Source organism: Microcaecilia unicolor, chromosome 1, assembly GCF_901765095.1.
Source record: "Microcaecilia unicolor chromosome 1, aMicUni1.1, whole genome shotgun sequence".
Lineage (NCBI taxonomy): Eukaryota > Metazoa > Chordata > Amphibia > Gymnophiona > Siphonopidae > Microcaecilia > Microcaecilia unicolor.
Window position 1 is genome coordinate 541,586,333 of NC_044031.1, and position 26,948 is coordinate 541,613,280.

At 42.5% G+C, this 26,948-nt stretch overlaps 1 protein-coding gene across 1 annotated transcript; it reads right to left on the reverse strand.

The window, feature by feature from the left end:
• Nucleotides 1-26,645, reverse strand: GEM (GTP binding protein overexpressed in skeletal muscle). The gene is made up of 5 exons (XM_030216666.1): nt 26,337-26,645; nt 24,342-24,663; nt 12,534-12,610; nt 8,687-8,891; nt 1-1,595 (listed from the first exon to the last, which is right to left on the reverse strand). The coding sequence occupies exons 2-5, from the start codon at nt 24,652-24,654 to the stop codon at nt 1,318-1,320; spliced, it is 873 nt and encodes a 290-aa protein (XP_030072526.1). The 5' UTR covers nt 24,655-24,663; nt 26,337-26,645; the 3' UTR covers nt 1-1,317.
• Nucleotides 26,646-26,948: the final 303 nt, after the last annotated feature.

Sequence of the window (26,948 nt, forward strand, 5' to 3'; positions counted from 1 at the left end):
GGTAGTTTCATTTTGGCGCACACTGCATGCGTGTAGAGCCTGCCGCAGCTTAGTAAAAGGGCCCCTTAATGCTTGAAGAGACATTAAATTGTGCCTCAAATTTGCTCCTTTTCATCTTGAGATACTCAGATGATGAAATTAAGTAAGTAGGTAACCAAATCGGGTGATTAGAATGAGAATTTGCGTCGATAATCTGGAAACTTCACAGGAGCACCCAGATCGAGCAGCCATTCAGTCGGAGGTCAAACCAGAAATCCTCTCCAACTTTTCTTTCTATTATGAAACCTTCACTACAATAAAGTTCCTCATTATTTGAAATGCCTATTCTCTTATAGAGCAGTAATAGAATATTATAGCTGTAGCATATGGAAGGGCAAAGACAAACTTCCAAAACATTGAATTATATAAATATTTCCATTTTAAAACAATATTTAAAATGATAACTTGCATTTGGCTATTTTAGTAGAAATGTGTGTTTAAATCCAACTTTTCCACAGTTTCAACAGTATTTGATATCAAAGTGTTTATGTTGATTAAATAAGAAAGGCCTGGTGACAGCAACTAATCTTTTCAAGGTCTTACTCAAGTCAATGGCAACTTTCTTTGAGATGAACAAAGTATGACAAAAGTGCCATTTAGGCACCAAACAGATACTTTGGGAACCATAGGGTGTTCTATGAGCACATAAATTCCAATTCAGCTAATCAATTTGGGATATACTAATGTTTAATGGAATCAATGTATCATGTTATTTTAGACTTCATTGGGCCATGGGAACTTGCAGAAAGAAGAGGGGTGGAATAACACACCTAGGATGGAACCCCCAGCAAAAAAGCAAGAAACACCCATGTATATTGCAGGACTGCAGAATGAAGGAACTCAGGCTTATCAGTTGGACTTGAATTCACTTTTCTGCTTGGGCCTTAATTTTCATTCACATGTTTTAAAAAGTGCATGAATGTGATTTTGGTTTGTTGGGTTTCTTTGCTCCCCAAATTATTAATTTTCAGTCTCTATGCTACTATCCCAACGAAATGTGTAAAACAAAATCAAAAGCAAATCAACTGCTTTTTGTTCATACATGCTAAATTTTAGGCATCCTGGTGTACAAAGAGAAGTGCATTTCTTTCGCTATGAATTAACATTGAAAGTTAAGAAAGTTTCCTTTTCCATTCACTGTCACCATCTCATCCCAACTACAACTGTGAAAAAAATGTGTTATATTCCAATCTAATATAGATTGATTATTGTCACAAAGCAGACCATGTGATGTCTGCCAATGGAACATCTGTTGGTCAGTCCAAAGTCCAAAAGCTTTTAAAGTACTGACAGGTCGTGGCAAGACTTTGATTTAAGCTTGAAAGCCATGTTCTTATTTTTCTTGGCAACTATTTTGCCCCAGAAGCGTCGGGCTTTCTTGGGGATGCTTTCTCTCCTTTTCTGGAAGGCCATACGCTTCTCATTCTTTTCTTTACTGTCCCTTCTCAACCGTACTTGTCGAACAATTCCCTCAAACAGTTCCTTCACATTATGCTGGACAGCAGCAGAGGTCTCAATGAATTTGCAGTCAAACACAACAGCACAGGCTCGACCTTCTGCAATAACAAGAAACAGAACACAAATACAGTATAGTATGGGAAACTAGATTTTATGATCTTTCTAAATTAAATTTCTTAAAGAAAGAACAGAAAGTTGCTGTGGAAAAAATGCAAGACCAAAACCACCCCTAGTGACAGTGGCGTAGCAAGGGCGGGGCGGTGGGGGCGGTCCGCCCCGGGTGTCAGCGGGTGGGGGGGCTCCGCTCCCGCTGCTCCCACCCTGTCCTGCCTTTAAAAAATGTTTTTCGAAGCGCCGAAGTGGCAGGCAGCGCCTGCCCTGCTAGTAAAAATCTCCTTGACGTCGCGTCGGGCCTTCCCACATTCAGTCCTGCCCTCCTCTGAGGTAACTTCCTATTACTGCGAGGGTGGCGGGACTGAATGTGGGAAGGCCCGACGCAACGTCGAGGAGATTTTTACTAGCAGGGCAAGCGCTACCTGCCACTTCGGTGCTTCGAAAAATTTTGTTTTAAGGCAGAACAGGGTGGGAGCAGGACAACGGAGCTGGTAGGTACGTCGGGTCGGGTGGGAGGGGGGACTCAGATGGAAGAAGGGGATTGGGGAGGGTGGGGGGGGAGGGAGCCCAGATGGGTGCCCAGAGGAAAGAAGGGGATTGAGGAGGGTGGGGGAGCCCAGATGGGTGCCCAGAGAGGGGAGAAGGGGATTGGGGAGGGTGGAGGAGCCCAGATGGGTGCCCAGAGGGGAGAAGAGGATTGGGGAGGGTGGGGGTGCCCAGAGAGGGGAGAAGGGGATTGGGGAGGGTGGGGGAGCTCAGATGGGTGCCCAGAGAGGGGAGAAGGGGATTGGGGAGGGTGGGGGTGCCCAGAGAGGAGAGAAGGGGATTGGGGAGGGTGGGGGAGCCCAGAGGGGAGAAGGGGATTGGGGAGGGTGGGGACAGACCCTGGATGGAAGGGGGGAGCGTGAGGGAGGGCAGACCCTAGATGGATGGGAGAGGAAGGGCAAACGGATTGAAGGGGCAGAGAGAAAGGGCAGATGGTAGGTGGAAGGGGGAGAGAGAAAGAGGGCAGACTGGGGCAAATGGTGGATGGAAGGGACAGAGATAGAGGGCAGATGTGGATGGAAGAGAGAGAGAGGGCAAATGTTGATGGAAGAGGGAGAGAAAAATGGCAGACTGGAGCAGATGGTGGATGGAAGGGGCAGAAATAGAGGGCAGATGTGGATGGAAGGGAGAGAGAGGGCAGACAGTGGATGGAAGGGGCAGAGAGAGAGGGCAGACAGTGGGTGGAAGGGACATTAGAGAGGGCAGACACTGGATGGCAGAGAGAGAGCGAAGACAGATGCTGGATGGAAGGAAGACAGTGAAAAGAAAATGAGGAAAGCAGAAACCAGAGACAACAAACTGTAAATATATATTTTTATTATTTTGCTTTAGGATATAGTATTGTAGCTGTGTTAATAAATGTTTATAAATAGAACATGTAAATAAGGTAATCTTTTTATTGGACTAATTTTAATACATTTTGACTTAACTTTCAGAGAACAAAACCCCCTTCCTCAGGTCAGGATAGCATACTGTAACAGCACTATACTGTATTGACCTGAGGAAGGAGATTTTGGCCTCTGGAAGCTAAATGTATTAGTCCAATAAAATGGTATTATTTTATTTTCTGTATTTGTTTTATTTCTATTTGTTAATTTGTAAAGTGGTGATTGGTACTTGTTTTTCAAATTTACATCTGCTGTCTTTATATTTTGCACAGTACTAGGGGACATTTTCTATTTCTGTGGTGTTGCATTGTATGCAGAGTCTGGCATCTTGGGGGTTGTTTAATTTTTGTCTAAATAGAAAGTTTATTATTATTCTATAGTGGATTAGGGTGTATCTGTGTTTGTGAAAAAGACATGGCTTTCAGTTGGCATTGACTGTGCAGGATCGACGATCTGTACTATTCTGTCTGGTTTCGTTTTACAATAGATGAATTGATGTTCTAGTGCTCACTGTAGTGTTTTTCCTTGTGTGACTCGTAGAAATGACTGCTTATGGTATGGTAGAATTGCTCTATAGGTCCTGAGTGTTTTGTATTCTCGGTATGCCTAATACTGGATTGGGGGGGGTGTTAAAAAATGACCGGCCCCGGGTGTCAACTACCCTAGGTACGCCACTGCCTAGTGATACTTCATTGGATTCATGCAAAGTGACTAATGTTAGTTTCTAAGGCTGAAATTCAGTTTTGAAGAGAGATGCAGGCATATTAGGATGTATACAGCATTGATACTGCAAAGTACAGCGGGGAGGAGGGTGAATGTGTGTCCATATGTGAACAGGATATGCAGGATCACTGATTTTTATCCTATTCCCTATTAATGTGTAACCCTGAGATATGACTCAAGGAGAGAGTAATAGATAAATCCAAAATATTATTATAAATTATTCTATTTAAATTTTGTGAGTCTTAAAGAGAGGCTAACAGGAAGAAAAAAGCCTCTGAGAAGGCAACCCTTAAAATCAGAAGGAAAGTTCTTTTTTCTTTTCAGTTTATTAATTGAAGAACTTTGATTTAGGCAAAATTTAATCCACAGTAAAGTTTATACAGGAAGGATTTTTTTATGCCTGTGACTGAAATTGAAATTTGGGTTTTTCCTATAAAGTTCTGGGGATTTTTCCTTCCTGCTCTCCACTCTTTAAGATTTGCAAGAATTAAATAGAGCAATTTGCAATAATACCCTAAGATATGACTACATCTATCATTTGTTCCTCCCATCCATCTGTTATGAATGCTTTGTGGCAAAGAACCCAGGTAGCCATGTAGGCAGCTTTAGTTTATGGCAAGGTCACATGTAAGGGGCCCTTTTACCAAGCCATGCTAAAAAGTGGCTGGCGCTGTTGTCAGCACATGGGTTTTCCCCATGCTGCATCACTTTGAAGAAATGCAAAGTGATGCACTTAGGGAGTAGAAATCCACGGGAGACGTATATGTTAGGCGGTGAGAATCTGATATATACGGACGGGGAGAGGGATCTTGGGGTGATAGTATCTGAGGATCTGAAGGCGACGAAACAGTGTGACAAGGTGGTGGCCATAGCGAGAAGGTTGCTAGGCTGTATAGAGAGGGGTGCAGTGTCTCCTAGGGTGCCCGGTTGGTGTCCTGGCATGTGAGGGGGACCAGTGCATTACAAATGCTGGCTCCTCCCACGACCAAATGCCTTGGATTTGGCCGGGTTTGAGATGGCTGGCATCGGTTTCCATTATCGGTGAAAACCGATGCCGGCCATCTCAAACCTGGCCATCTCTGACATTTGGCCGGCCCCAACCGTCTTATCAAAATGAAAGATGGCCTGCCATCTTTTCGATAATACGGTTCGGGATCGCTGTTTGCGGCGCCGGCCATATAGATGGCCGCCCATATAGATGGCCGGCACCATTCGATTATGCTCCTCTATGTTGCTATGTAGAAAAGTATATGCATGGAAAGTCTGCGCCTGTTTTTATGTAATCTATATGTAGGCATTTCCAGGAGCATCATTTGTGTTGAGATAACGTTTTTAGTTTATCCGGGTTAGTCCTTATATTTCTCTTTTTGTTCTCAGCTTACTCTTGTTCACTTAAGCATTCATTTCTCACATTTTGATCCTTTCTTTGATTAGGAGCCAGTGCAGCTTTTCTCTGAGGGGTTTCGCACTTTTGAATCGTGTTTTACTGAATATCAACCTGGCTGCTGTGTTTTGGGCGGTCTGGAGTTTTTTTGTGAGTTGATCGTTGCATCCTGCATAGATTCCGTTACAGTAATCTGCATGACTTAGGACCATTGATTGTATTAGGTTTCGAAAAATTTCTCTCAGGAAGAAAGGCTTTAATCGTTTAAGTTTCCATATTGAGTAGAACATTTTCTTTATTATGGAGTTTACTTGAGTCTCAAGGGTAAAGTTGCGGTCAATTGTGACTCCGAGTATTTTTAGGCTGTCTGAGGTAGGAAGGGTGTGCCCTGAGGTGTTTATGGTTGTGGGTTTGTACTTGTTATGCTGAGATGAGAGGATGAGGCAGTGTGTTTTTTCAGTGTTAAGTTTCAATTGGAATGAGTTTGCCCAGGAGTCCATGATGTTTAGGCCGTCATTGATTTCATTGGTTATTTCTGTTAAGTCATGTTTGAAGGGAATATAGATTGTAACGCCATCTGCATAGATGAACGGGTTTAGGCCTCGGATGGATAGGGATTTTGCTAGAGGGTTCATCATTATATTGAAGAGTATTGGTGATAATGGTGATCCTTGGGGTACTCTGCAGGCTGCTTTCCAAGGTGGTGATATGTTTGAGTTTGATTTTACTTGGTATGTTCTAGTGGTTAGAAAACCCTTGATCCAATTAATCACATTTCCATCAATTCCAAAGTGGCCAAGGAGTCTTAGTAGTATATTGTGATTTACCATGTCAAATGCGCTCGACATGTCGAATTGGAGTAGGAGTATGCTTTTACCTGTGGCTATTTCCTGCTTGAATTTCGCCAGGAGAGTGACTAGGACAGTTTCAGTACTGTGGTGGGGGTGGAATCCTGATTGTGAGTCGTGTAGTATTGAAAACTTGTCCATGTATTCCGTAAGCTGTTTGGTTACCAGGCTTTCCATCAGTTTGACTACTAGTGGGATAGACGCAACTGGGCGATAGTTGGTGAGATCGTTTGTGTTTTTCTTCGTGTCTTTTGGTATTGGGGTAAGTAGGATGTTACCATGTTCCTCGGGGAAGAGACCTTGTTGTAGCATGAAGTTAAGGTGGGATATGAGGTCTGCTATGAAGTGGCCGGGGGCGGATTTAAGTAAATGACTGGGGCATGTATCCAGTTTGCAGTGGGAGTTGGCGAATCTATGAGTTGCTTGGTAACTGATTCAATGGTGACGAGGGTGAATGTTGTCCAGATGCGGTCAGCTGGGTATCCACCAGGGATTAGGTCAAAGTCGTTGATGAAGTTTTCAATGTCGAAGATGTTCTGAGGAAATGTGCTGCGTAATTTTATTATTTTTTCGTTAAAGTAGATAGCAAGTTTGTCTGCGAGTGGGATGTCTGTATTGGTTGTGGTGATAGGGGTGGTGTCTAGTAACTTATTTACGAGTTGGAATAGTTTCTTCAGATCTTTGTAACCTGATCCTATTTTAGTTTTGTAGTATAACCTTTTGGTTTGTCTGATTGCATATTTGTATTTTTTATGTATTTGTTTCCATGCCTTGAGTGTATGTTCATCTTTTAATGCACAGGAAGTGCAAAACATTACCACACTTTTTACAAAAAGGCCATTAAGAATCATTTCTTTCCTTTGGGTAAGTGTAGTCAATACTCCTGTAGTACTTCTCAACCCTTTCCAGATGGCACACCTAGCCAGTCAGGTTTCTTGATCACCCCAATGAACACATCCATTCCATGTATATTTTTTGTGGTAATCCTGAAATTCGACTCGCTAGGTGTGCCTCCAGGAGATGACTGAGAACCATTATTGGAAAAAGGTTCTCTTAATCTAGTGTCCTTTGTTTATTTATGTCAAGTGGTAAGAAAGATAAGAAGGACCCTCCAAGATTCATAGTTGGTATACATCCCAGCTAGATCAGGTCTACTGGGTCGCAGAAAGGGGGGGGGTGAAAACGGAGGGAAGACAGAGTCTGGAAAAGCGAAGGAGGGAGGGTGGGGGATGGCCTTGCTAGCGCCCGTTTCCTTCCCTTCTGAAACGGGCATTTTTTACTAGTTTTTTATGATTTTTAACTGTGAAAATGATCGCTCACCACTTGCCACACTGACAGGAATTGTCAGCAGTATTCTTAGAAACAAATTGCTATACATTGCAAAATAAGATAGCAGATGTAAATTCTCAAAGTGGACATATTCCAAACACTAAAATGAAAATAAAATGATTTTTCTCTACCTTTGTTGTCTGGTGACTTTCTTTTTCTGATCATTGATAAGTCTCTGACGCTAAAGTTTAGCAATTTCATTAAAGCAAAATATATTTTCACATATCACAGACTCTTCCCTATCCAAGGAGAATCTTTTATATAAAAACAAACACCAAAAAAAACAATCAGATTTTCACTTACCAGCTCTTCTACACTACGTCAGCTAAACTTCCTCTGAAACTACTGTTGGAACCATCAGCCAATGAAATGGCTTTTAGCTGTAGCTATCGGGTTACCTGATAATTATGCAAACATCATTGCAGTCATGCCCTCCTCTCGGTGTACAAGCTCAGAGAAAAAAAACCAATTGAACCACTTACAGATTTTAACAATTACACTATTTAGTTTTTATTTCTCCCCAGTCTCACTTGCACACCTCCCTCCAAACCTGGCAGTTCTCTTGAATTTGAATGTTGTTCAAGCTCACCCTGAATGAGGAGTTCATCCCACACCAAAGACATAAATAGAACTGGTTGTATTCTTTCAAACAACTTCAGCAGAACCTGCCTGCCTCAGTGAGCCCTGTGGTCAAAGAGGGGAGGGCAGGGAAGAGAGGAGAATCACAGCTTCAGGTAAAACATTTTGCAAGTGAGCTGACCTCAGGAAACGGTAGGCGCCCTTCAGAGGTCGGCGCCCCCCTGCGGTGCTTACCCCACTTACCGTGTTAGCACGGCCCTGAGTCTCCTAATGTCATTACTGATTGCAACCCTAAAGTATCTGCCTAAAGCGTTGGAACTAAATTCTGTGCAGTTTGTAAGCCATAGCTTCCTAAATTGTAGGTCGCGACCCATATGGGGTCACAAAACCTGCATTTGGGGTCCTAATGTAGGCAATGTGGGAGGAGTGGCCTAGTGGTTAGAGCACCAGTCTTGCAATCCAGAGGTGGCCAGTTCAAATCCCACTGCTGCTCCTTGTGATCTCGGGCAAGTCACATAACCCTCCATTGCCTCAGGTACAAACTTAGATTGTGAGCCCTCCTGGGACAGAGAAATATCCAGTGTACCTGAATGTAACTCACCTTTAACTACTACTGAAAAAAGGTGTGAGCAAAATCTAAATAAATAAATTGTCCTACACTGACCAGGACTCGTGCACTTTCCACAGCCATGAAATCTGGGAATCACAGCCACTGAAAGATTGTTGAGCACTGATGAAAGCATTATAGAGATTGAATAACATTTTATGATTTTACTCACCTGCTACTGAGACTTCCCGGCACCTGACAAGGTCACTTTTGTTGCCCACCAATATAATTGGAATATCTTCTGTCTGGCGTGCCCTACGCAGCTGTATTCGGAGCTCTGAGGCTTTCTCAAAACTTGCTCTGTCTGTGATGGAGTACACTATCAGATACGCATCCCCCATTTGCATGCAGTTGTCCTGGATCCAGTCGTCTCCACTCTGAGAAAACAGCCACAATAATTACTAGTACAATATAACTCTGGTCTAGAGTAAATAGCTAGAAGGAAGATGATGGAGGTATAACAGCGTTTGAAATGGAAAAGTAAAATAGCACAGTAATTACAACACCAAAGCTATGAAACTAGTGGCCACAGGGAGGACAAAAGCCATTTAGCTGAACAACTACCAAATTACAGCTGGAGTTAGTTAACACTCATTCCCCCTAATTCTAGAAAGTTGCACGCTCAAATTCCGACTTGAGTACATCTTTGTGCATGCAAATTATAGAATAAGGTCAGTTGCATGTGTGACTTAATAGATTAATTAGATATTAATTGGCCTTAACAACCAAAGATTGGCTATAGTTGGTGTTACTTGGCACTAGTCAGCAGATACCTTCGTAACTGCCTTTAGTTGGTATTCTAAAAATTGTGGGCTCAAAGTCCAGAGAGCACAACTCCAAGGGGGGGGGGGCATGGACCTGGGAGGGGCATGAGCCAGTCAGGTGTGTGTCAGGCACACGGGTTATAGAATAATAGCATTTACATGCTTAACTGCCCTTTAGTTAGATGTGAGCATTTACACCAGCCATTTGACTAGCATCAGAGCTCATGCCTAAAGTTAGGTGTGTAAATATGGAGGAAGGGAAGTAACTCATAGGTATTCCCTTTTTAATCTATGCATATTATTTTCTATGGTAAAAGTAAGCACAGAAAAAGCAGGTGTAGATGTCTACAGGTACTTTATCCTGAGAAGAGTTTCCAAAGGAACTTGTCTGGGTTTTAAAAAAAGGTTTGGACAAGTTCCTGGAGGAAAAGTCTAAAGTCCCATTGCTTGCATTGGGATTGGTAGCATGGAATGTTCTACTACTTGTGGGCACCTACACAGTTAGCATGTAATAAAGAACATTAGTGTGCCTTTCTAAACAGGGCCCTAAGTGTAAGGCACACCAATACTGGGTTTTATACTAATATTCTATTTCTGAAACAAATCTCGGTGAACCTGGAAGATGTACTAAGCCAAACTGACAAATTAAAGAATAGTAAATCAGCTGGACTGGATGGCATACACCCTAGGGTACTGAAAGAACTCAAACACAAAATTGTTGATCTGAAGTTAGTGATTTGTAACCTGTGATTAAAATCGTCCATAGTACCTGAAGATTGGAGGGTGGTCAATGTAACGTTTTTTTAAAAATGGTTCCAGGGGAGATCCAGGAAATTACAGACCAGTAAAAGCCTGACTTCAATGCCAGGCAAATCAGTGGAAACTATTATAAAGAATAAAATTATGGAACACATAGATGAACATGGTTTAATGGGACAGAGTCAGCATGGTTTCAGCCAAGGGAAGTCTTGCCTCCCCAATTTGCTTCATTTCTTTGAAAGCGTGAATAAACATGTCAATAAAGGTGAGCCAGTTGATGTAGTATATCTAGATTTTCAGAAAGCTTTTGACAAAGTTCCTCATGAGAGACTCCTGAGAAAATTAGAGTCATGGGATAGGAGGCAATGTTTTGTTGTGGATTAGGAATTTGATTATTGGACAGAAAACAGAAGGTAGAGTTAAATGGCCATTTTTCTCAATGGATGAGGGTGAGTAGTGGAGTGCTGCAGGGATCTGTACTGGGACCAGTGCTATTTAACATATTTATATATGATCTGGAAATTGGAACAACAAGTGAGGTGATAAAATTTGCAGATGACACAAAACTATTCAAAGTTGTTAAAACAATTGCGAACTCTGAAAATTTGCAGGAAGACTTTAGGAAATTGGAAGACTGGGCATTCAAATGGCAGATGAAATTGAATATGGACAAATGCAAGGTGATGCACATTGGGAAGAATAATCCCAATCATACTTACATGAGCTAGGATCCACCTTGGAAGTCAGCACCCAACAAAAAAGATCTAGGTGTCACTGTAGACAATATGCTGAAATATTTTGCCCAGTGTGCGGTGGCGGCCAAAAAATCAAACAGGATGCTAGGAATTATTAGGAAAGGGACGCAAAATAAGACCAAGAATATTATAATGCCTCTATGTCTCTCCAAGATACAACCTCGCCTTGAGTATTGCATTCATTTCTGATCACCGTATCTCAAAAAAGATATAACAGAATTATGAAAGGTTCAAAAAGAAGTGCAACCAAAATGATAAAGGAGATCAAAATCCTCTCATATGACAAAAGGCTAAAGTGGTTAGTGCTCTTCAGTTTGGAAAAGAGATGGCTGAGGGGAGATATGATTGAGGTCTACAAAATCCTGAGTAGTGCATAATGGGTAAAAGTGAATCGATTTTTTAACCCTTTCAAAAAGTACAAAAAACATTCAATGAAGTTACATTGAAATTATTTAAAAGCAAATAGGAGGAAATATATTTTCACTCAACGAATAGTTAAGATCTGGAACTCGTTGCCAGAGGATGCACTAACAGTAGTTAGCATATCTGGGTTCAAAAAAGGCTTGGACAAATTCCTGGAGGACTAGTCTGCTATTGAGATAAACATGGAGAAAGCCACTGCTTGCCCTGGGATTGGTAGCATGGAATCTTGCTAATATTTGGGTTTCTGTTAGGTATTTGTGGCCTGGATTGGCCACTGTTGTATACAGGATGCTGGGCTGGACGAATCATTTGTCTGACCTAGAACAGCTGTTTTTATGTTCTTATAACAAAATCTGGGTGTCTAGGTGCAGGTATAGAATAGACTCTCAATGCATGGCATTGGGGGCTCCTAGAACAGTGGTTCTCAAACCTGTCCTGGGGGACCAAAAGCTAGTCGGCTTTTCAGGATATTCCTAATGAATATACATCTTACACGAGCTCTCCTTATTTCAATCTAGTCACTATTAACACATATATGTAAAAATCATCCAGTGACTACTATTCCATTTTTATGCTCTTTTTTGTTTTTAATTTCAATATAACTTCTTCAAATATTAATGCTTCCTTATGGTATCCATGTATCCACATTCCAGTTTAAGCTGCTAGAGTGTTGTAAAGAGTTAAACCCCTGAAGATGCCGTCAGGTGAAACGCATCGTATGCGTAGGGTTTGACGTACTTGCTAACACAAGGTGCCTGTTTTTTGGTCGACCATCAGAAATAAGTTGGTGATCAATATTGTCTTATTTTGTACTGGGTATACTGGAGCTGTAACAACTTACAGAAATTATTTATAATGAAAAAAATCACGTTATTTTTTCTCCTATACTAGTATAATATTTTTAATGATGTCTGTTTATATCAATGATGTCTGTTTATATGCGCCATGACTGGTATAAGGGGTGTGGCTAATGTGTGTGTGGCTATAATAGGGGTGGAGCCATATGTGGTGACCCCACCCATAATGAGTACTGGCACCTTTTCTTCTACAAAAAAAGCACTGCCCAAATCTCACCCTTAACACGTCACTGACATGCCCACTTGTGATTTGAACATAGAAAAATGTCTAGAAAATGGGTTTTGAAAATAGCGATTTGTACATTTTAGCAAGCAAAATATCCAAACGACACTTTATGCCACTTTTCAAACGTTTTTCTGTTTCGAAAACTGAGCCCCATAATAGTTCTATTAAAATGTTAGGTAGTAGTAGTAGTAGAAACATTCTCTCCAGAAGTAGGAAACAAGGTGAAATACTCTACCTTATTTTCCCACATGTCTATCAATATGATTGTTGCATTTTCACCATCCACCATCAAGGTTCTTTCATACGTATCTTCTAGAAAAAGAAAGAAAATCAAGCTGTTTGTAATATCTCACACAAATAAGGAACATTTTACTGTTTAAGCACAAACCAGTGGCGTAGCAAGGGCGGGGCGGTGGGGGCGGTCCGCCCCGGGTGTCAATGGGTGGGGGGGTGCATCCATCCACCCCCCCAGCGCAGCGCCTCCCCCCTGACACAGTCCCCACCTGCCTACGAGCTCCGTCCATCTGCAGACAAAGATGGCACCCCCCCCCCACCGGCATGGACCCCCCCCCACCAGCATAGCACCACCCCCCCCCGACACGGTCCCCACCTGCCTACGAGCTCCATCCATCTGCAGCGCTGCTGTAAAGAAGAAATCGCTTCGTTGGCCCTTCCCTCACTCACTGTGTCCCGCCCTCTGATGTAACTTCCTATTTCCTCAAGGGCGGGACACAGTGAGTGAGGGAAGGGCCAACGAAGCGATTTCTTCTTTACAGCAGCGCTGCAGATGAATGGAACTCGTAGGCAGGTGGGGACCGTGTCGGGGGGGTAGCGCTGTGCCGGGGGGGTCCACGCCGGTGGGAGGGGTGCCATCTTCGTCTGTAGATGGTCGGAGCTCGTAGGCAGGTGGGGACTGTGTCAATGGGGTGGCGCTGCGCTGGGGGGGGTGCCGTGTTGGTCTGCACCCGGGGGGGTGCAGCGGCGATCCGCCCCGGGTGGCAGCCACCCCCGCTACGCCACTGGCACAAACGTTTACCATATGAATCCTGAGCAGCTTTCATCTGGCTTAAGTCAGCATTACAGGGAGATATTTAGATCCCTCAATTCATCCACTTTTTATCTGGTTTATTTTATTCTGTGGAAAAAGAACTTCTGTAACACGAGAAGAAATAAACCAAACAGTGCCCTCTACCCCTTTTAGAAAAAGCAGACGTGTAGACTCCAGCTCAGATTAGTCATGGAAAATATTTGTTATTTTTTTTTTTCACTCTTGCAGAGGCTGAGGGGGTCAGAACCGCTGCAGAGGCCGGGAGTTCATCCAACAATCAGCTCAAATATTGGACATTTTCTCTGATTTATAAACATATGATTGGCACACGTTTCAACTACCAAAGTTTACATTAACATTTGGCTTCATGTCTTTTCGGAATATAGCATTCCAGATGAACTGAGACTTAGCTAAAATAAAGATAGATAGATAGATAGATAGATAGATAGATAGATAGATAGATAGATAGATAGATAGATAGATAGATAGATAGATAGATAGATAGATAGATAGACATACAGTTTTTTACCCTGTAAATGGTCATAGGAAAACTTGAAATCTTATCCAGTTCAAATAACTTTAATATCTATTAGAATCCTCAAAGGAGTCAATTTTCACAATAAATAGTAGTTATGCTGCCAGCACTGAGCATTTGCTTCATAAGTATGGTTACTTGAATTTCTTGGGCCTCTGAGCATATAACATTTGGCCATATAGGTGAGTATCCTGCTTATTTTCGAAAGAGAAGGGCGGCCATCTTCCGACACAAATTGGGAGATCGCCGGACTTCTCCTAAGGCCGGCCAAATCAGTATAATCGAAAGCCGATTTTGGCCTGCTTCAACTGCTTTCTGTAGCAGGGCCGGCCAAAGTTCAAGGCGGCATGTCGGCAGTGTACCGAACGCGGGACGGGGCGTGGTTAACAGACGGCCGGCCTCGGCCGATAATGGAAAAAAGGCCGGCCCTGACGAGCATTTGGCCGGCTTTACTTGGTCCCTTTTTGTTCACGACCAAGCCTTGAAAAGGTGCCCAAACTGACCAGATGACCATCGGAGGGAATCGGGAATCACCTCCCCTTACTCCCCCAGTGGTCACCAACCCCCTCCCACCCAAAAAAAACAAAACATTTTTTGCCAGCCTCTATGCCAGCCTCAAATGTCATACCCAGCTCCATCACAGCAGTATGCAGGTTCCTGGAGCAGTTTTTAGTGGGTACTGCAGTGCACTTCAGGCAGGCGGACCCAGGCCCATCCCCCCTACCTGTTACACTTGTGGTGGTAAATGGGAGCCCTCCAAAACCCACCCGAAACCCACTGTACCCACATGTAGGTGCCCCCCATTACCCTTTAAGGGCTATGGTAGTGGTGTACAGTTGTGGGGAGTGGGTTTTGAGGGGGGTTTGGGGGGGCTCAGCACACAAGGTAAGGGAGCTATGCACCTGGGAGCAATTTGTGAAGTCCACTGCAGTGCCCCCTAGGGTGCCCGGTTGGTGTCCTGGCATGTGAGGGGGACCAGTGCACTACAAATGCTGGCTCCTCCCACAACCAAATGGCTTGGATTTGGCCGGGTTTGAGATGGCCGCCATTAGTTTCCATTATCAGTGAAAACCAATGGCGGCCATCTCTAAGGTTGGCCCAAATGTTGAGATTTGGCCGGCCTCGATCGTATTATCGAAACAAAAGATGGCCAGCCATCTTGTTTCGATAATATGTTTGGGTATGCCGCTTTACGGGGCCGTCATTAGAGATGGCCGCCCTTATAGATGGCTGGCCCTGTTCGATTATGCCCCTCTATAAGGCCCAAGATTAGTCATATAGAGGTTGATGCTCAAAGCCCGGGTGCTAAAGCCCACAACGCAAACCTTATAGTGCAACAGTAGTGGAGAAAAATAGCTAACCAATGCTCAAACCATTTGATATTCATCTTTTATGTGTGGATAATTCATGCTATTAAACCTTGAGTGGGGCTTGTTTGGCAGCATTCCAGAGATGGGGGTCCAAATTTATTCACAGAATGCAACTGTATAAGTGGGCACCTCCAATTACGCACCCGGAAGGCACGTGGTAGGAGCTAATTCTATAAAGGAAAGTAGGCGCCTACTTCATATTATAGAATGCTAGCGTAATCAGGTATTAACATGCCTAACATTTAGGTGTTCGAACTTATGCCAGCCATAGAGCTGGTGTGAATGTGAGCACCTAAGTGCAGCAGGTACCCATGTAAGAGGGAATTCAATAAATGGTGCCAAAAATTCAACACAAAATACTTGAGCACTAACCCCCAAATTGTATATATGGTGCCTTAAGTTGTGTGCACTAATTTGGCCACATGGCCAAATTGCGCATACAACTTAATTGATTAACAAGTCAATCAGTGCCAATAATTGGTAACCAATTAGCAGCACTAATTGGCTTTAATTAGAATTTGCACACACAACTCTCTAGGCATATTCTATAATGCAGTGCATGTAAATTCTAATGCACACAGTTGAAAAGGGGGAGTGGCCATGGACGTGGAATGGGTGGGTTGTGAGCAATTCAAAAAATATGTGCACTATTATAGAATACACCCGATCTGTGCCTAACTTAGGTGCAGGTGTTTGAGCCTGGTTTTAGGTGGCTTAAATGAGTGCGCCTACATTTTAGGTACAAGATCGGCATGTGAGTGTATTCAATAAAGTATATATCCAACTTTAGGCATAGTTTATAGAATCACACTAACCGCATGGTTGTAGATTTTTTTAAGGCGTCATATATAGAATTTCCCCCTAAGTGCTTTTCTATAAAGGGAGCACACCCTTTATAGAACAGCATTCAGCATGGACCTCGCGCCCTCGACACACACCCTGGCCACACCCCCTTACTTGTGATTGAAGATACACACCGTGCATTATAGAACAGCAGACAGCGAGATGCACACACAAATTTTTTAAGATCGTCAATTATCATCAATATTAGGACCCAATTATTGATGTTTCTGAGCTCATTAGTCAATTTATTTGCACATCCATCTCAGATGTGTGACAAAGTTGGGTGTAGAAATTTGGGTGCAATATATATAGAATCTGAGGGGTATTGTACAATATTCTCTAAGTTACATGCATAAGAGGGAACCCTGCTTATGTCCCACCCATGTAAGCTAAGCAAGTATTTGCAGAATAGCATTAGACACCATGCTGACATATACATGAATGTAAATGTACATATATGAACCTATATACTAGCATTCTAAACATTTACACACATACCCTCAGATTCTATATAGCACTCCTAGAGATCCGTGCCTAAATCCAAGCTGATTCTATAACACTGCACGTAACTTAACAAGCTTAACATGCTAATGAGCACTGATAACAGCATTTAACAAGCAATAATGAGCACTAATTGGCACTAATTAGAATTTACATGCACAATTCACTAAGCGTATTCTATAACAAGGTGCGCCAAACTTCTAACGCTTGCAGGCAAAAAGGAGTGTGATTTTGGGTGGGGAAATGGGCATTTCATGGGCGTTCCAAAATTTACACATAGTTATAGAATATGGCCCAGTATGTGTAAATCCACTCACTGGGATTTACGCCACATTTTCGTTGGTGTAAATGGATGCAAGTAGTTTTAGGAGCTCAGATATCAACTAAGTGTATTCTCTGTAGCACTCCTAAATCTAGGCACTGATTATAAAATAGGCTTAGTCGGCACTGAGTCAGCCCCGATTTTTTAGGTGACATATACAGAATCTCCCCCATAGGGCTAGATTCTATATATAGCACCAGAAAAATCTGCGCGGTAAAAAAATATACCTAGAAGTATTCTCTGAAGTATGCCTAAATTTTATAGAATAGGCTTAAATTTCCAAGTGGTATATAGATCACGCCAAGCGCCTCGCCGCGTGACCAAATTTGGTCATGTCCATTTAGGTCATGTTTTACTTGGCGTTAATCTCAATGCCTAAATTATGTGCAGAGCAGGTGTATTCTATAACAACGTACATAGATTTTCAAATGCCCATGCCCCGCACATGGCTACACCTCCTTTTCAACTATCCTGCTTATTTTCGAAGGAGATCGCTGGCCATCTTCCGACACAAATCAGGAGACGGACGGCCATATCCTAAGCCCGGCCAAATTGGTATAATCGAAAGCCGATTTTGGCTGGCTCCAACTGCTTTCCGTCGCAGAGCCGGCGAAAGCTCAAGGGGGCGTGTTGGCAGGGTATGGAAGGAGGAATGGGGGTGGGACGGGGGCGTGGTTAAGACATGGCTGGCTTCAGACGATAATGGAAAAAAGAAGGCTGGCTCGGATGAGCATTTGGCCGGCTTCATTTGGTCCATGTATTTTTAGGACCAAGCCTGAAAAAAGTGCCCCAATTGACCAGATGACCACCGGAGGGAATCGGGGATCACCTCCCCTTACTCCCCCAGTGGTCACCAACCCCTTCACACCCAAAAAAAAAATTAAAAATCATTTTTTTGCCAGCCTCTATGCCAGCCTCAAATGTCATATCCAGCTCCCTGACAGCAGTATGCAGGTCCCTGGAGCAGTTTTTTGTGGGTGCAGTGCACTTCAGGCAGGTGGACCCAGGCCCATCCCCTCCTACCTGTTACACTTGTGGTGATAAATGGGAGCCCTCCAACCCCCCCCCAAAACCCACTGTACCCATATGTAGGTGCCCCCCTTCACCCCTTAGGGCTATGGTAGTGGTGTACAGTTGTGGAGAGTGGGTTTTGGGGGGATTTGGGGGGCTCAGCACCCAAGGTAAGGGAGCTATGCACCTGGGACCCATTTTTGAAGTCCACTGCAGTGCCCCCTACGGTGCCCGGTTGGTATCCTGGCATGTGAGGGGGACCAGTGCACTACAAATGCTGGCTCCTCCCACAACCAAATGGCTTGGATTTGGCCGGCTTTGGGAACGCCGGCATTAGTTTCCATTATCACTGGAAACCAATGCCGGCCATCTCTAAAGTCGGCACAAATGTTGAGATTTGGCCAGCTCCGACTGTATTATTGAAATGAAAGATAGCCGGCTATCTTGTTTCGATAATACGGTCGGGACGCCACTTTACGGGGCCAGCCATCTAGATGGCCAGCGCTGTTCGATTATGCCCCTCCACGTGACTTAGAATTTAGGCGCACCACATTACAGAATACATTTAGCGAGGTGTGTGCGTAAATCCTAATTAATGCCATTTAGTGCTGATAATTGCTTGTTAACACCCAATTAACAGCACTGATTAGTTAGTTAACCAGTTAATGAATTCGCTTTGTGTTAGAATACGTTTCAATTTCCGTGCAGAAATTAAGGTGCAATATACAGTATATGGGGGATAGCGAACTCATAAATTTTAGCAGCTAATTTATAGAGTGGTCCTCTGTCCCCTTCATTCTACAGTAGGTTGCCTATATGTAAATATCATTTGCTCACTTAAATATATAGAATGCTGCCATCCATGCCTATATTCTATGATTTATGTACACATATGGCTTAATACATAAATGCAAGGGGGCATTCAAAGGAGCAAATCATATTTATGCACTTAGAGGTTGATGTTCAGCTGGTCATGCTCAGTGTTTTGATGACCGCTGCCTGTGTTATGTACAGAAATTCATACCAGGTCTTGTCTGGGCTCAAGCATTACATTTCTGGGTTTACAGAGCCGGCTAAACCATAGCTGGTTAAGTATGATAGTCAGCACTTAATCAACCATGGGGCACCAAGATAGGGCTGACTTTGATATAGTCCTATTTATGCAGTGAACTTGGACAGTTAAGGAGCCCTTTTACGAAGGCGCGTAGGTGCCTACGTGCATCCAACGCATGTCAATTTGGAACTACCGCCTGGCTACCGCGTGCCTCGGAAGGTAATTCCATTTTTTACGCGTGTCTGATAAGTGCAGCAGAAAATATTTTTTTTATTTTCTACTGCATGGCGCTAACTGGGCAGTAATCGGCAGTGTACACGCGCTGATGATTACCGCCCGGTTAACGCGAGACCTTACCGCTAAGCCAGTGGGTGGCGGTAAGGTCTCAGGCCCAAAATGGACGTGTGTCAATTTTTATTTTGCCGCATGTCCATTTTCAGCCAAAAAAAAGGCCTTTTTTGCAGGCGCGCAGGCCATTTTTCGGTGCATCTTAGTAAAAGGACCCCTAAGTGCTGAATATCGGCAATTAACTGCAGGGCCGCCGAGAGGTGGGGGTGCAGGGGGTACAAAATTCCCCGGGCCCGGGCCTCAAAGGGGGGCTCGGCGCCGGGGTCAGGCCGCCGGCACTGCAGTCCCCGGTCTCACCTGCCTGCCCTTGGCTCCGTCGACAGCCCCCCTCCGTCTGCCACCGGACCCCCTGCATTCAAATCGGCAGCTCCTCACCTCCGTATGAAAGCGGCAGATTGCCTCCCTTTGGACCCTCCCCATGTCCTGCCTTTGTGGAAACCAGAAGTTACATCAGAGAAGGGCGGGACACAGTGAGGGAAGACCCGAAGGGAGGCGATCTGCCACTTTCATACGGAGGTAAGGCGCTGCCGATTTGAATGCAGGGGGCCTGGTGGCGGATGGAGGGGGGCTGTCGACAGGGCTGGGGATGGGTGAGTGGAGACTTGGGACTGCGGCACCAGCGGCCTGAGAGCATGGGGGGGCGGCCTTGCCCCGGACCCGGCTTAGTCTCTCGGCGGCCCCGATTAACTAGCCAAGTGCTGACTCTACACTCAGAGAACCCCCAAAATAGCCAGTTTTTCTTTAGGTGCTAACCAGTCACTTTCAGCTGCACTAACAGGTTAAGTGCCACTGAAAATGACTGCTTAGCCACAAACAAGTGATTTAACTGGCCAGGATAAATTGCTTTGAATATCAACCTCTTGGTTTACAGAATACTGTAATTTATGCTTGCAAATGTCGCATATAAGCCAGGCATAAACCTAGCATAAATGTTCCTGGCTACATTTAAAGCACACATCAAACCCAGCAGCAACAGTAACACAGAAAATGTGTCAATTAAATATTCCAAACCAATTTCTTATTCAAATGTTTTAGAGATCCTCAGAAAATATGACATCCTTAAAGGCACAATTATTTTTGTTCAGTGCAAAAGTAGCCCCTTCCTCATAGGTCCCAATTTTTTATATCAAATCATCTTTAGAAAAAATTTTTAAGTGAAATTTGCTTAAACATGTTTTCATAGTACTTAGCTTCAAAACGCTACTCAGCTGATTATTAATAAGACCGGACCTGCTGGCTACATTCAGGCACACCAATGCCAGCTTACACTAGTATTCTGTAAGCGCACATCCATGTTCTCATTGAATACGCACACTGTCCGTGGAAATATGGCACCTGAATTGTGGCACCATTTATAGAATTGTCCCCTATATAAATAAATTTATCTGGTCTGTCAGCTGCAGAAATGACAGGGACACATTGGGCTCGATTCTATATTTGGCACTGAAAAAAAGCGCTATTCTATAAGCTGTGCTTAAAGTTAAGCACGGTTTATAAAATAGCGCTTATGCCAGGGAATCATGCCTAACTTTAGGAGCGGTCATTTGCACCAACTGAAACGTGGAATAATTAAACTCTGGAATTCGTTGCCAGAGAATGTGGTAAAGGTGGTTAGCTTAGCGGAGTTTTAAAAAGGTTTGGACGGCTTCCTAAAGGAAAAGTCCATAGACCGTTATTAAATGGACTTGGGGAAAATCCACTATTTCTGGGATAAGCAGTATAAAATGTTTTGTACATTTTTGGGATCTTGCCAGGTATTTGTGACCTGGATTGGCCACTGTTGGAAACAGGATGGTGGGCTCGATGGACCTTTGGTCTTTCCCAGTATGGCAATACTTATGTACTTATATAAATGTACACACCTAAATTGGGCACATATCCTCCCTTATTCTCTAACAATGCACATAAATGCTAGGAACACCCCCCATTCTGCCAAGATGCTCCAATTTTCACCCACCTTTTTTTTCTTGCACATAAAATTTAGAGGCGGATACCGCACTTAAATTTACACCTGTAAATTCCAAATCTAATTAGTGCCAATAATTGCTTGTTAAAAGGCCAATTATTTGTGCTAATTAGCTCATTATACAATTAAATTGTGTATGCGTATTGGGCATGTGCCCAAATTTGCACATGCAATTTTTGGCAACTTTTGGCAACTTTTATAGAATTGGGCGGGGGGGGGGGGGGGGGGGGGGGGGGGGTTATACATATAGCTTTATTCTCTATGTAACTTTATGCAAATAGGCTTCCACTAAAATTCACCCCTAAAAGTTTTGTAAAATGCCAAACTTAATGCTAGAATCATTTTATGCACCACTGCACGTCTTTAAACCGCTTTATCAGGTTTCTTTCATTTTTGCCTTTAATATTGATATTTGAATTGTCAGGGGTAAAAATTTGGGATGTTCAAATGATATTTAAAGAATGAGACGTCTGGGGCTGACTCGAGAGCTCAGCGACTGTGTTGTATGCTACCATGTGGGAGGTATAGATTTGATTCCAAGGCTCGGTTTCTGTTCCTCTTGCTGGCCAACTACAGCCAGTGATGCCATACAGACAGCATATGGAGCCCCAGGGTGCATGGGGACGGACACCTACTGACAGGTTAAGAGTGTATTTTTGTCGGGAACCAAAGGAAGCCTTGGTCTGTGCCTCTCAGTCAAAGAGTATTATTTATTACCACTATGGTTGAACTGGATAGGAGGCACTTTAAAAAGGAGAAACTATAGTTAGCTGTACATGAAGGGCTTATGGCAAATGCCTCTCCGGTACTATGTAAGCCACATTGATCTGCAAATAGGTGGGAAAATGTGGGACACAAATTTAACAAATAAATAAATAAAATAACCCCCAAAAAGGCCAGTTTCAAATGAACTGGAAGTCCAAACTAGCAGGAGGAATTTACCAGCTCCTGAAAAACAAAATGAAGCATTTACTGTTCCTATTCAGCTATTGCTAGCCAAAAGGCTATACAGCCAGAAATTCTGCCTTTGCACCAAAATGGCCTAGGACTGTAGCTAATTATTGAAGTGATAGTCCACATGCCATCACATGTATTAATTACCATGGACAACAGCTCCACATTCCAAGAAAAAAGGAGTGATTTATAGATTATAATACATAGGGTTTTCATCATTTTCGGAAAGTTGAAACACTAGAAAAAAAGTAAGATTTGTTTCAGCTGAAAATACTCCCATGGATTTCTGTTATTTATACAATCTAGTAGCATGCTCAGGTTATTAGTCTGCACAGTTTCCAGTTCTTTGAAATATTATTGAGGAAGGGCTGGCCTAATATGCCAGTATCAGCTCTATGCTGCACTGTGTGTGCAAACCAGGTCTCTAGTCTTCAGATGGACCAGGGCTGGAGATCCAATGCAGGCAGTATTGACAATAACAGGGAGGACAGAAATCCCAGTCATCAAGTACAAGTGGCACCTTCTGAATGGCCACTGGAGGAGTGGCCTAGTGGTTAGGGTGGTGGACCTTGGTCCTGGGGAACTGTGGAACTGAGTTCAATTCCCACTTCAGGCACAGGTAGCTCCTTGTGACTCTGGGCAAGTCACTTAACCCTCCATTGCCCCATGTAAGCCACATTGAGCCTGCCATGAGTGGGAAAACACGGGGTACAAATGTAGCAAAAATAAAAATAAACTTGTCCTAGTTTCAGTGGCCCTTACCTTTCAGCTGAATGGCAGTCACTGTAGTGACTGGGCTATACTGAAGGAGAGAAGGATAGTAAAAATGAGAGAAAAATCAAGTAGCTGTGAATGAAGACTGATGACACCCTGGCCAAATTAGGATCTGTTCCAATTAAGTGGGAAATATAGAGTTACAGAAGGAAGCTACTGGCAAAATGTCTTCATATTTTTTATGCCTTTTGGCTTTCATTTGGGGCTGGGTGGGAGAAGGAGGAGGGAAGCTCTAAATATTTCAGGATGGCAAATGGACAGAATTGCTCTGGTTGCCGTTTAAAGTAAGGATTGTTTATAAGATTTCATGTTTAGTTTTTAAATCATTTCATGGCCAGATCGCCGTCTAGGTTTATGATTTACTTTTACGATCTTTCTAAGTTAGCATTTAGATCAAGGATAATAATCTTCTTCTGTATCCTCTGGTTCAGTGTTTAGTATCAAAGAGACATTATGAGCATTCATACTCTGACTGCCTTTCATTGGAATTCTCTGCCGGTTGCAATGAGAACCAAAAATTTATATTCTCTATTTCGTAAAAATCTTAAGACTTTTTTTATTTAATGAATATTTACTTGCAACTTCTGTTTAATGAATATTTATTAGTAATTCTTGTTTACATTGTATGATTTATTTTGTTTTATACTTTTAATTTCTGTATACTGCCTTGGACCTATTTAGGATCTGGCAGTTAATAAACTCCAGATTAGATTAGATGGGAGATGAGTTTTAGGTCACTAAATTCAGAGCCAGAGTTGGCTACACCAACTCTTTCATGGAAACCAGAAGATATTAAGAGTTTATAAAGAGGTGAAATCTTTGTGGGGGAGCCATTGACCGATAAGCTTACTCTTTCTCTTCATCTCACTGTTTGCTGCATCTTATGTACTCACAGATTCATATCATCAGTGGAAAACAATGACTACGATACTAGAGAGTGGAACTTTTTAAAAAATAAAGTACAAAGTGGAAGTACACAACACTGTTCTTCACAGGACTGGAAATAGTTTTAAATTGGTCTATTCTGGATGATTGGTATGGATTTGTTTATTCTCGCCTTTGAAACTCTAGCAACATAAAGATCAGAAATAAAGTTTTATCTAAAAAGTACCACCTTGTATGCTCTTTTATTCTTGTTCTATTTTTATGTACTAATATTTAGAGTAGACTAACACAGCAACCACACTACTCAGTCCTTTCAAAAACAGAAGGAGTAAGAAGGACCTTCTACGCTGTGACTTAATGCTTCTGACTTCCACCAGGTTCACGATTAAGTTTGGATAGATACTAGGAACAACATAAGAGGTGGTAACCTACCTCCTAGCACATCACAGTCGGTGTTCAAGCCTGCAAAAATATTGGCAAGTGTAGATTTTCCCACTCCGTGCTCCCCAATCATCACTACACGATAAAAAGTTTTCCCAGACTCTGAGGAAATGACTGAATCTGAAGAGTCAGAAGACCAGCTTCCCCTGTAGTAGTCCTCGGGGTTGATGGTGTACTTCCGTGTGATGTTTGCATGTGGGTTCCTCTGGACCAGTAGGTGGCGCCCATCTGCAGGTATGCTCCAGCGTTGCTGCTGTGATTGCACAGCAGTGCTGGTACGACGCATCGTTACGTTCAACGTCATCGCTCACTCCTGAAGTTGAAGATTAGGACACAATATATAACTTCACAAATACGTAGGTAAATTAGACATGAACACTTTGCTCTCATAAAGTTTCAAATTTGACAAAACCACTAGAGCTAAGTTTTCAGAATGATTGGGGGTGCTAAACCTATCACAAGTTACCTTCCTCGGATAAAGTGAAGGCATTTGCTCAACACTGTGGGTGCTCAAGCACCCACAGAGTTGGCAATTATGAATTAAACACAAATGACATGTATTTATTTATTTATTTGTTTGTTTGTTACATTTGTACCCCACATTTCCCCACCCATTTGCAGGCTCAAATTGAGAACACCTGCTTTCCTTAAATGAAAAATGGAACTTCATGTAAATAAAGTAACTATTTTTCTAATAGCCGCAGGTTAACTAGTCTCACATAAACTTTCTTCCATATTATTATTATTAGGATTTATTTACCGCCTTTTTGAAGGAATTCACTCAAGGCGGGTGTACAGTAAGAATAGAGCAAACATGAGCAGGAGGCAATTAGAGCAGTAAAAGTATTCGAACAACAATACAAAGTATGGCATGGTATACTACTTGCAATGACAACACCACATGTACTAGAACATTATAATTGGTAGTGAAGGGTAAGGCAAAGAGAGTGCAACACCCTCTTCAACTCTTAAGGATGCACTTTTCAGATCCTGCATGCACATATACCACCACTGGAGGTTTTATCACTTGGAAAAAGTAATCACATGAATTTATGGTGTTTAAACCAACTGAGCAAGCCAGATCAGTCCTATTTGTCTAAACATGGCTTTCGATGAATCTCGCTCTCTTCAGTTTTTTTTTCCATCTTGGATGTGGATGCAGGTCCTGGTGATGTAACCCATACAAATACCATGTTTAGTAAAGTTACTTTGATGCTTTCCAGCCACCACAGTGACTATTCCTTGGGAATCTTCCCTTTTCAGACCGAAACCTGACAATTCCCTTATGTGAAAACATTAACAAAGTATGAAGTGTTTTCTTTTCCAAACTAATATTCATGTGTATATCCACTGACAATAGGCTAGCATTGTGAACTTCTTGACCCCTTCCAGGGAACTTTACTAGAGTAATTTGGTATACACTTAGTTTGCAAGCATGAATTGCATTTCAGAAAAACCCTTCCGAAGAATTATTAGTGTTCCAATTTTTAATTCAACTGTTTCTCTGGATTAATTGTTCTGCACAAAATTTATGTTCTGGGTGGGTGGGGGGGTGTTGTATCTTTATATTTATTTAAAAACATTTCTTGCAAGTTTAGAGTTGTTTCAATTATGTCTCTATTTTTTGATGACTTTACTTGCATTTTTAACAGCACTATCAAGTTTTCTCACCAAACAATATTTTGCAAAGATACAAACTGCATCAAATTTTATTTCAATTAGTAACATTAAAATGGAAGCATTTTAGTTTTTGCATGTTTACTTTTCCATTCTTTCTCTGCTGACAACATTCTGTTACATAAAATAATAACTTCATATTTCCTTCCACATATTTATTTTTGTAAAAGGAATACAGTTTTATTGCTTTTGACATCTGTTTTAGGTTGAATTGTGTGCAACATAAATATCTTGATTGTCTTATCAAAGATAAATTAATTTTGATTTCAACAAAATTAACTATTTTCTTTAGAATACCAAACAACTTACTTTTAAAGTGTCCACTTCCCAGAAACTGGTTCTTCAGCACTTGAGGGTTTGAGGAGCAGATTGTAGCTACCTTAGAAGATCACTGAAGAAAACTCTCTCTTACTTTCCGACTGCTTCAGTCTAATTCTTTCTCAGCTCTCCCAGTTTATATTAAGCATAAGTGATCCGAGACAGGGCTTTTCCGTGATGTCATCGGCCCTGAGCTCACAGCCAACTCAGAACCAGGAGGAAGTGAGCAGGCAGGACTGCAGTAAGACCAACGAAATCACTTACTTGTGAGATTTTTTGTCTTGCTATTTCCAGTAAATCACTTCTTATAGATTTTTCCAAAGCTCAAGCAGCAAAGAAAATAGAGCAGTGGAAAATGTACAAAGTCATATGTCCCTTAAATCTCTTCCAGCAATGTGATCCTGGGCAATTGTAATTAACATCAAACACTGGCTGTGCTTTATAGAGATAAGGAAAGCTGCAAATGTTTCTCAATTCTTAAGGGAGAAAACAATAATGAGTTTTTGCTGGAAAATCTATTTTTAGTCCTGTAAAGAATCTGGAAAGCTGAGAATGTGGGAGGTGGTGAGTAGAGATTTGCTCCATTTGGTTTTGTGGGTGCCA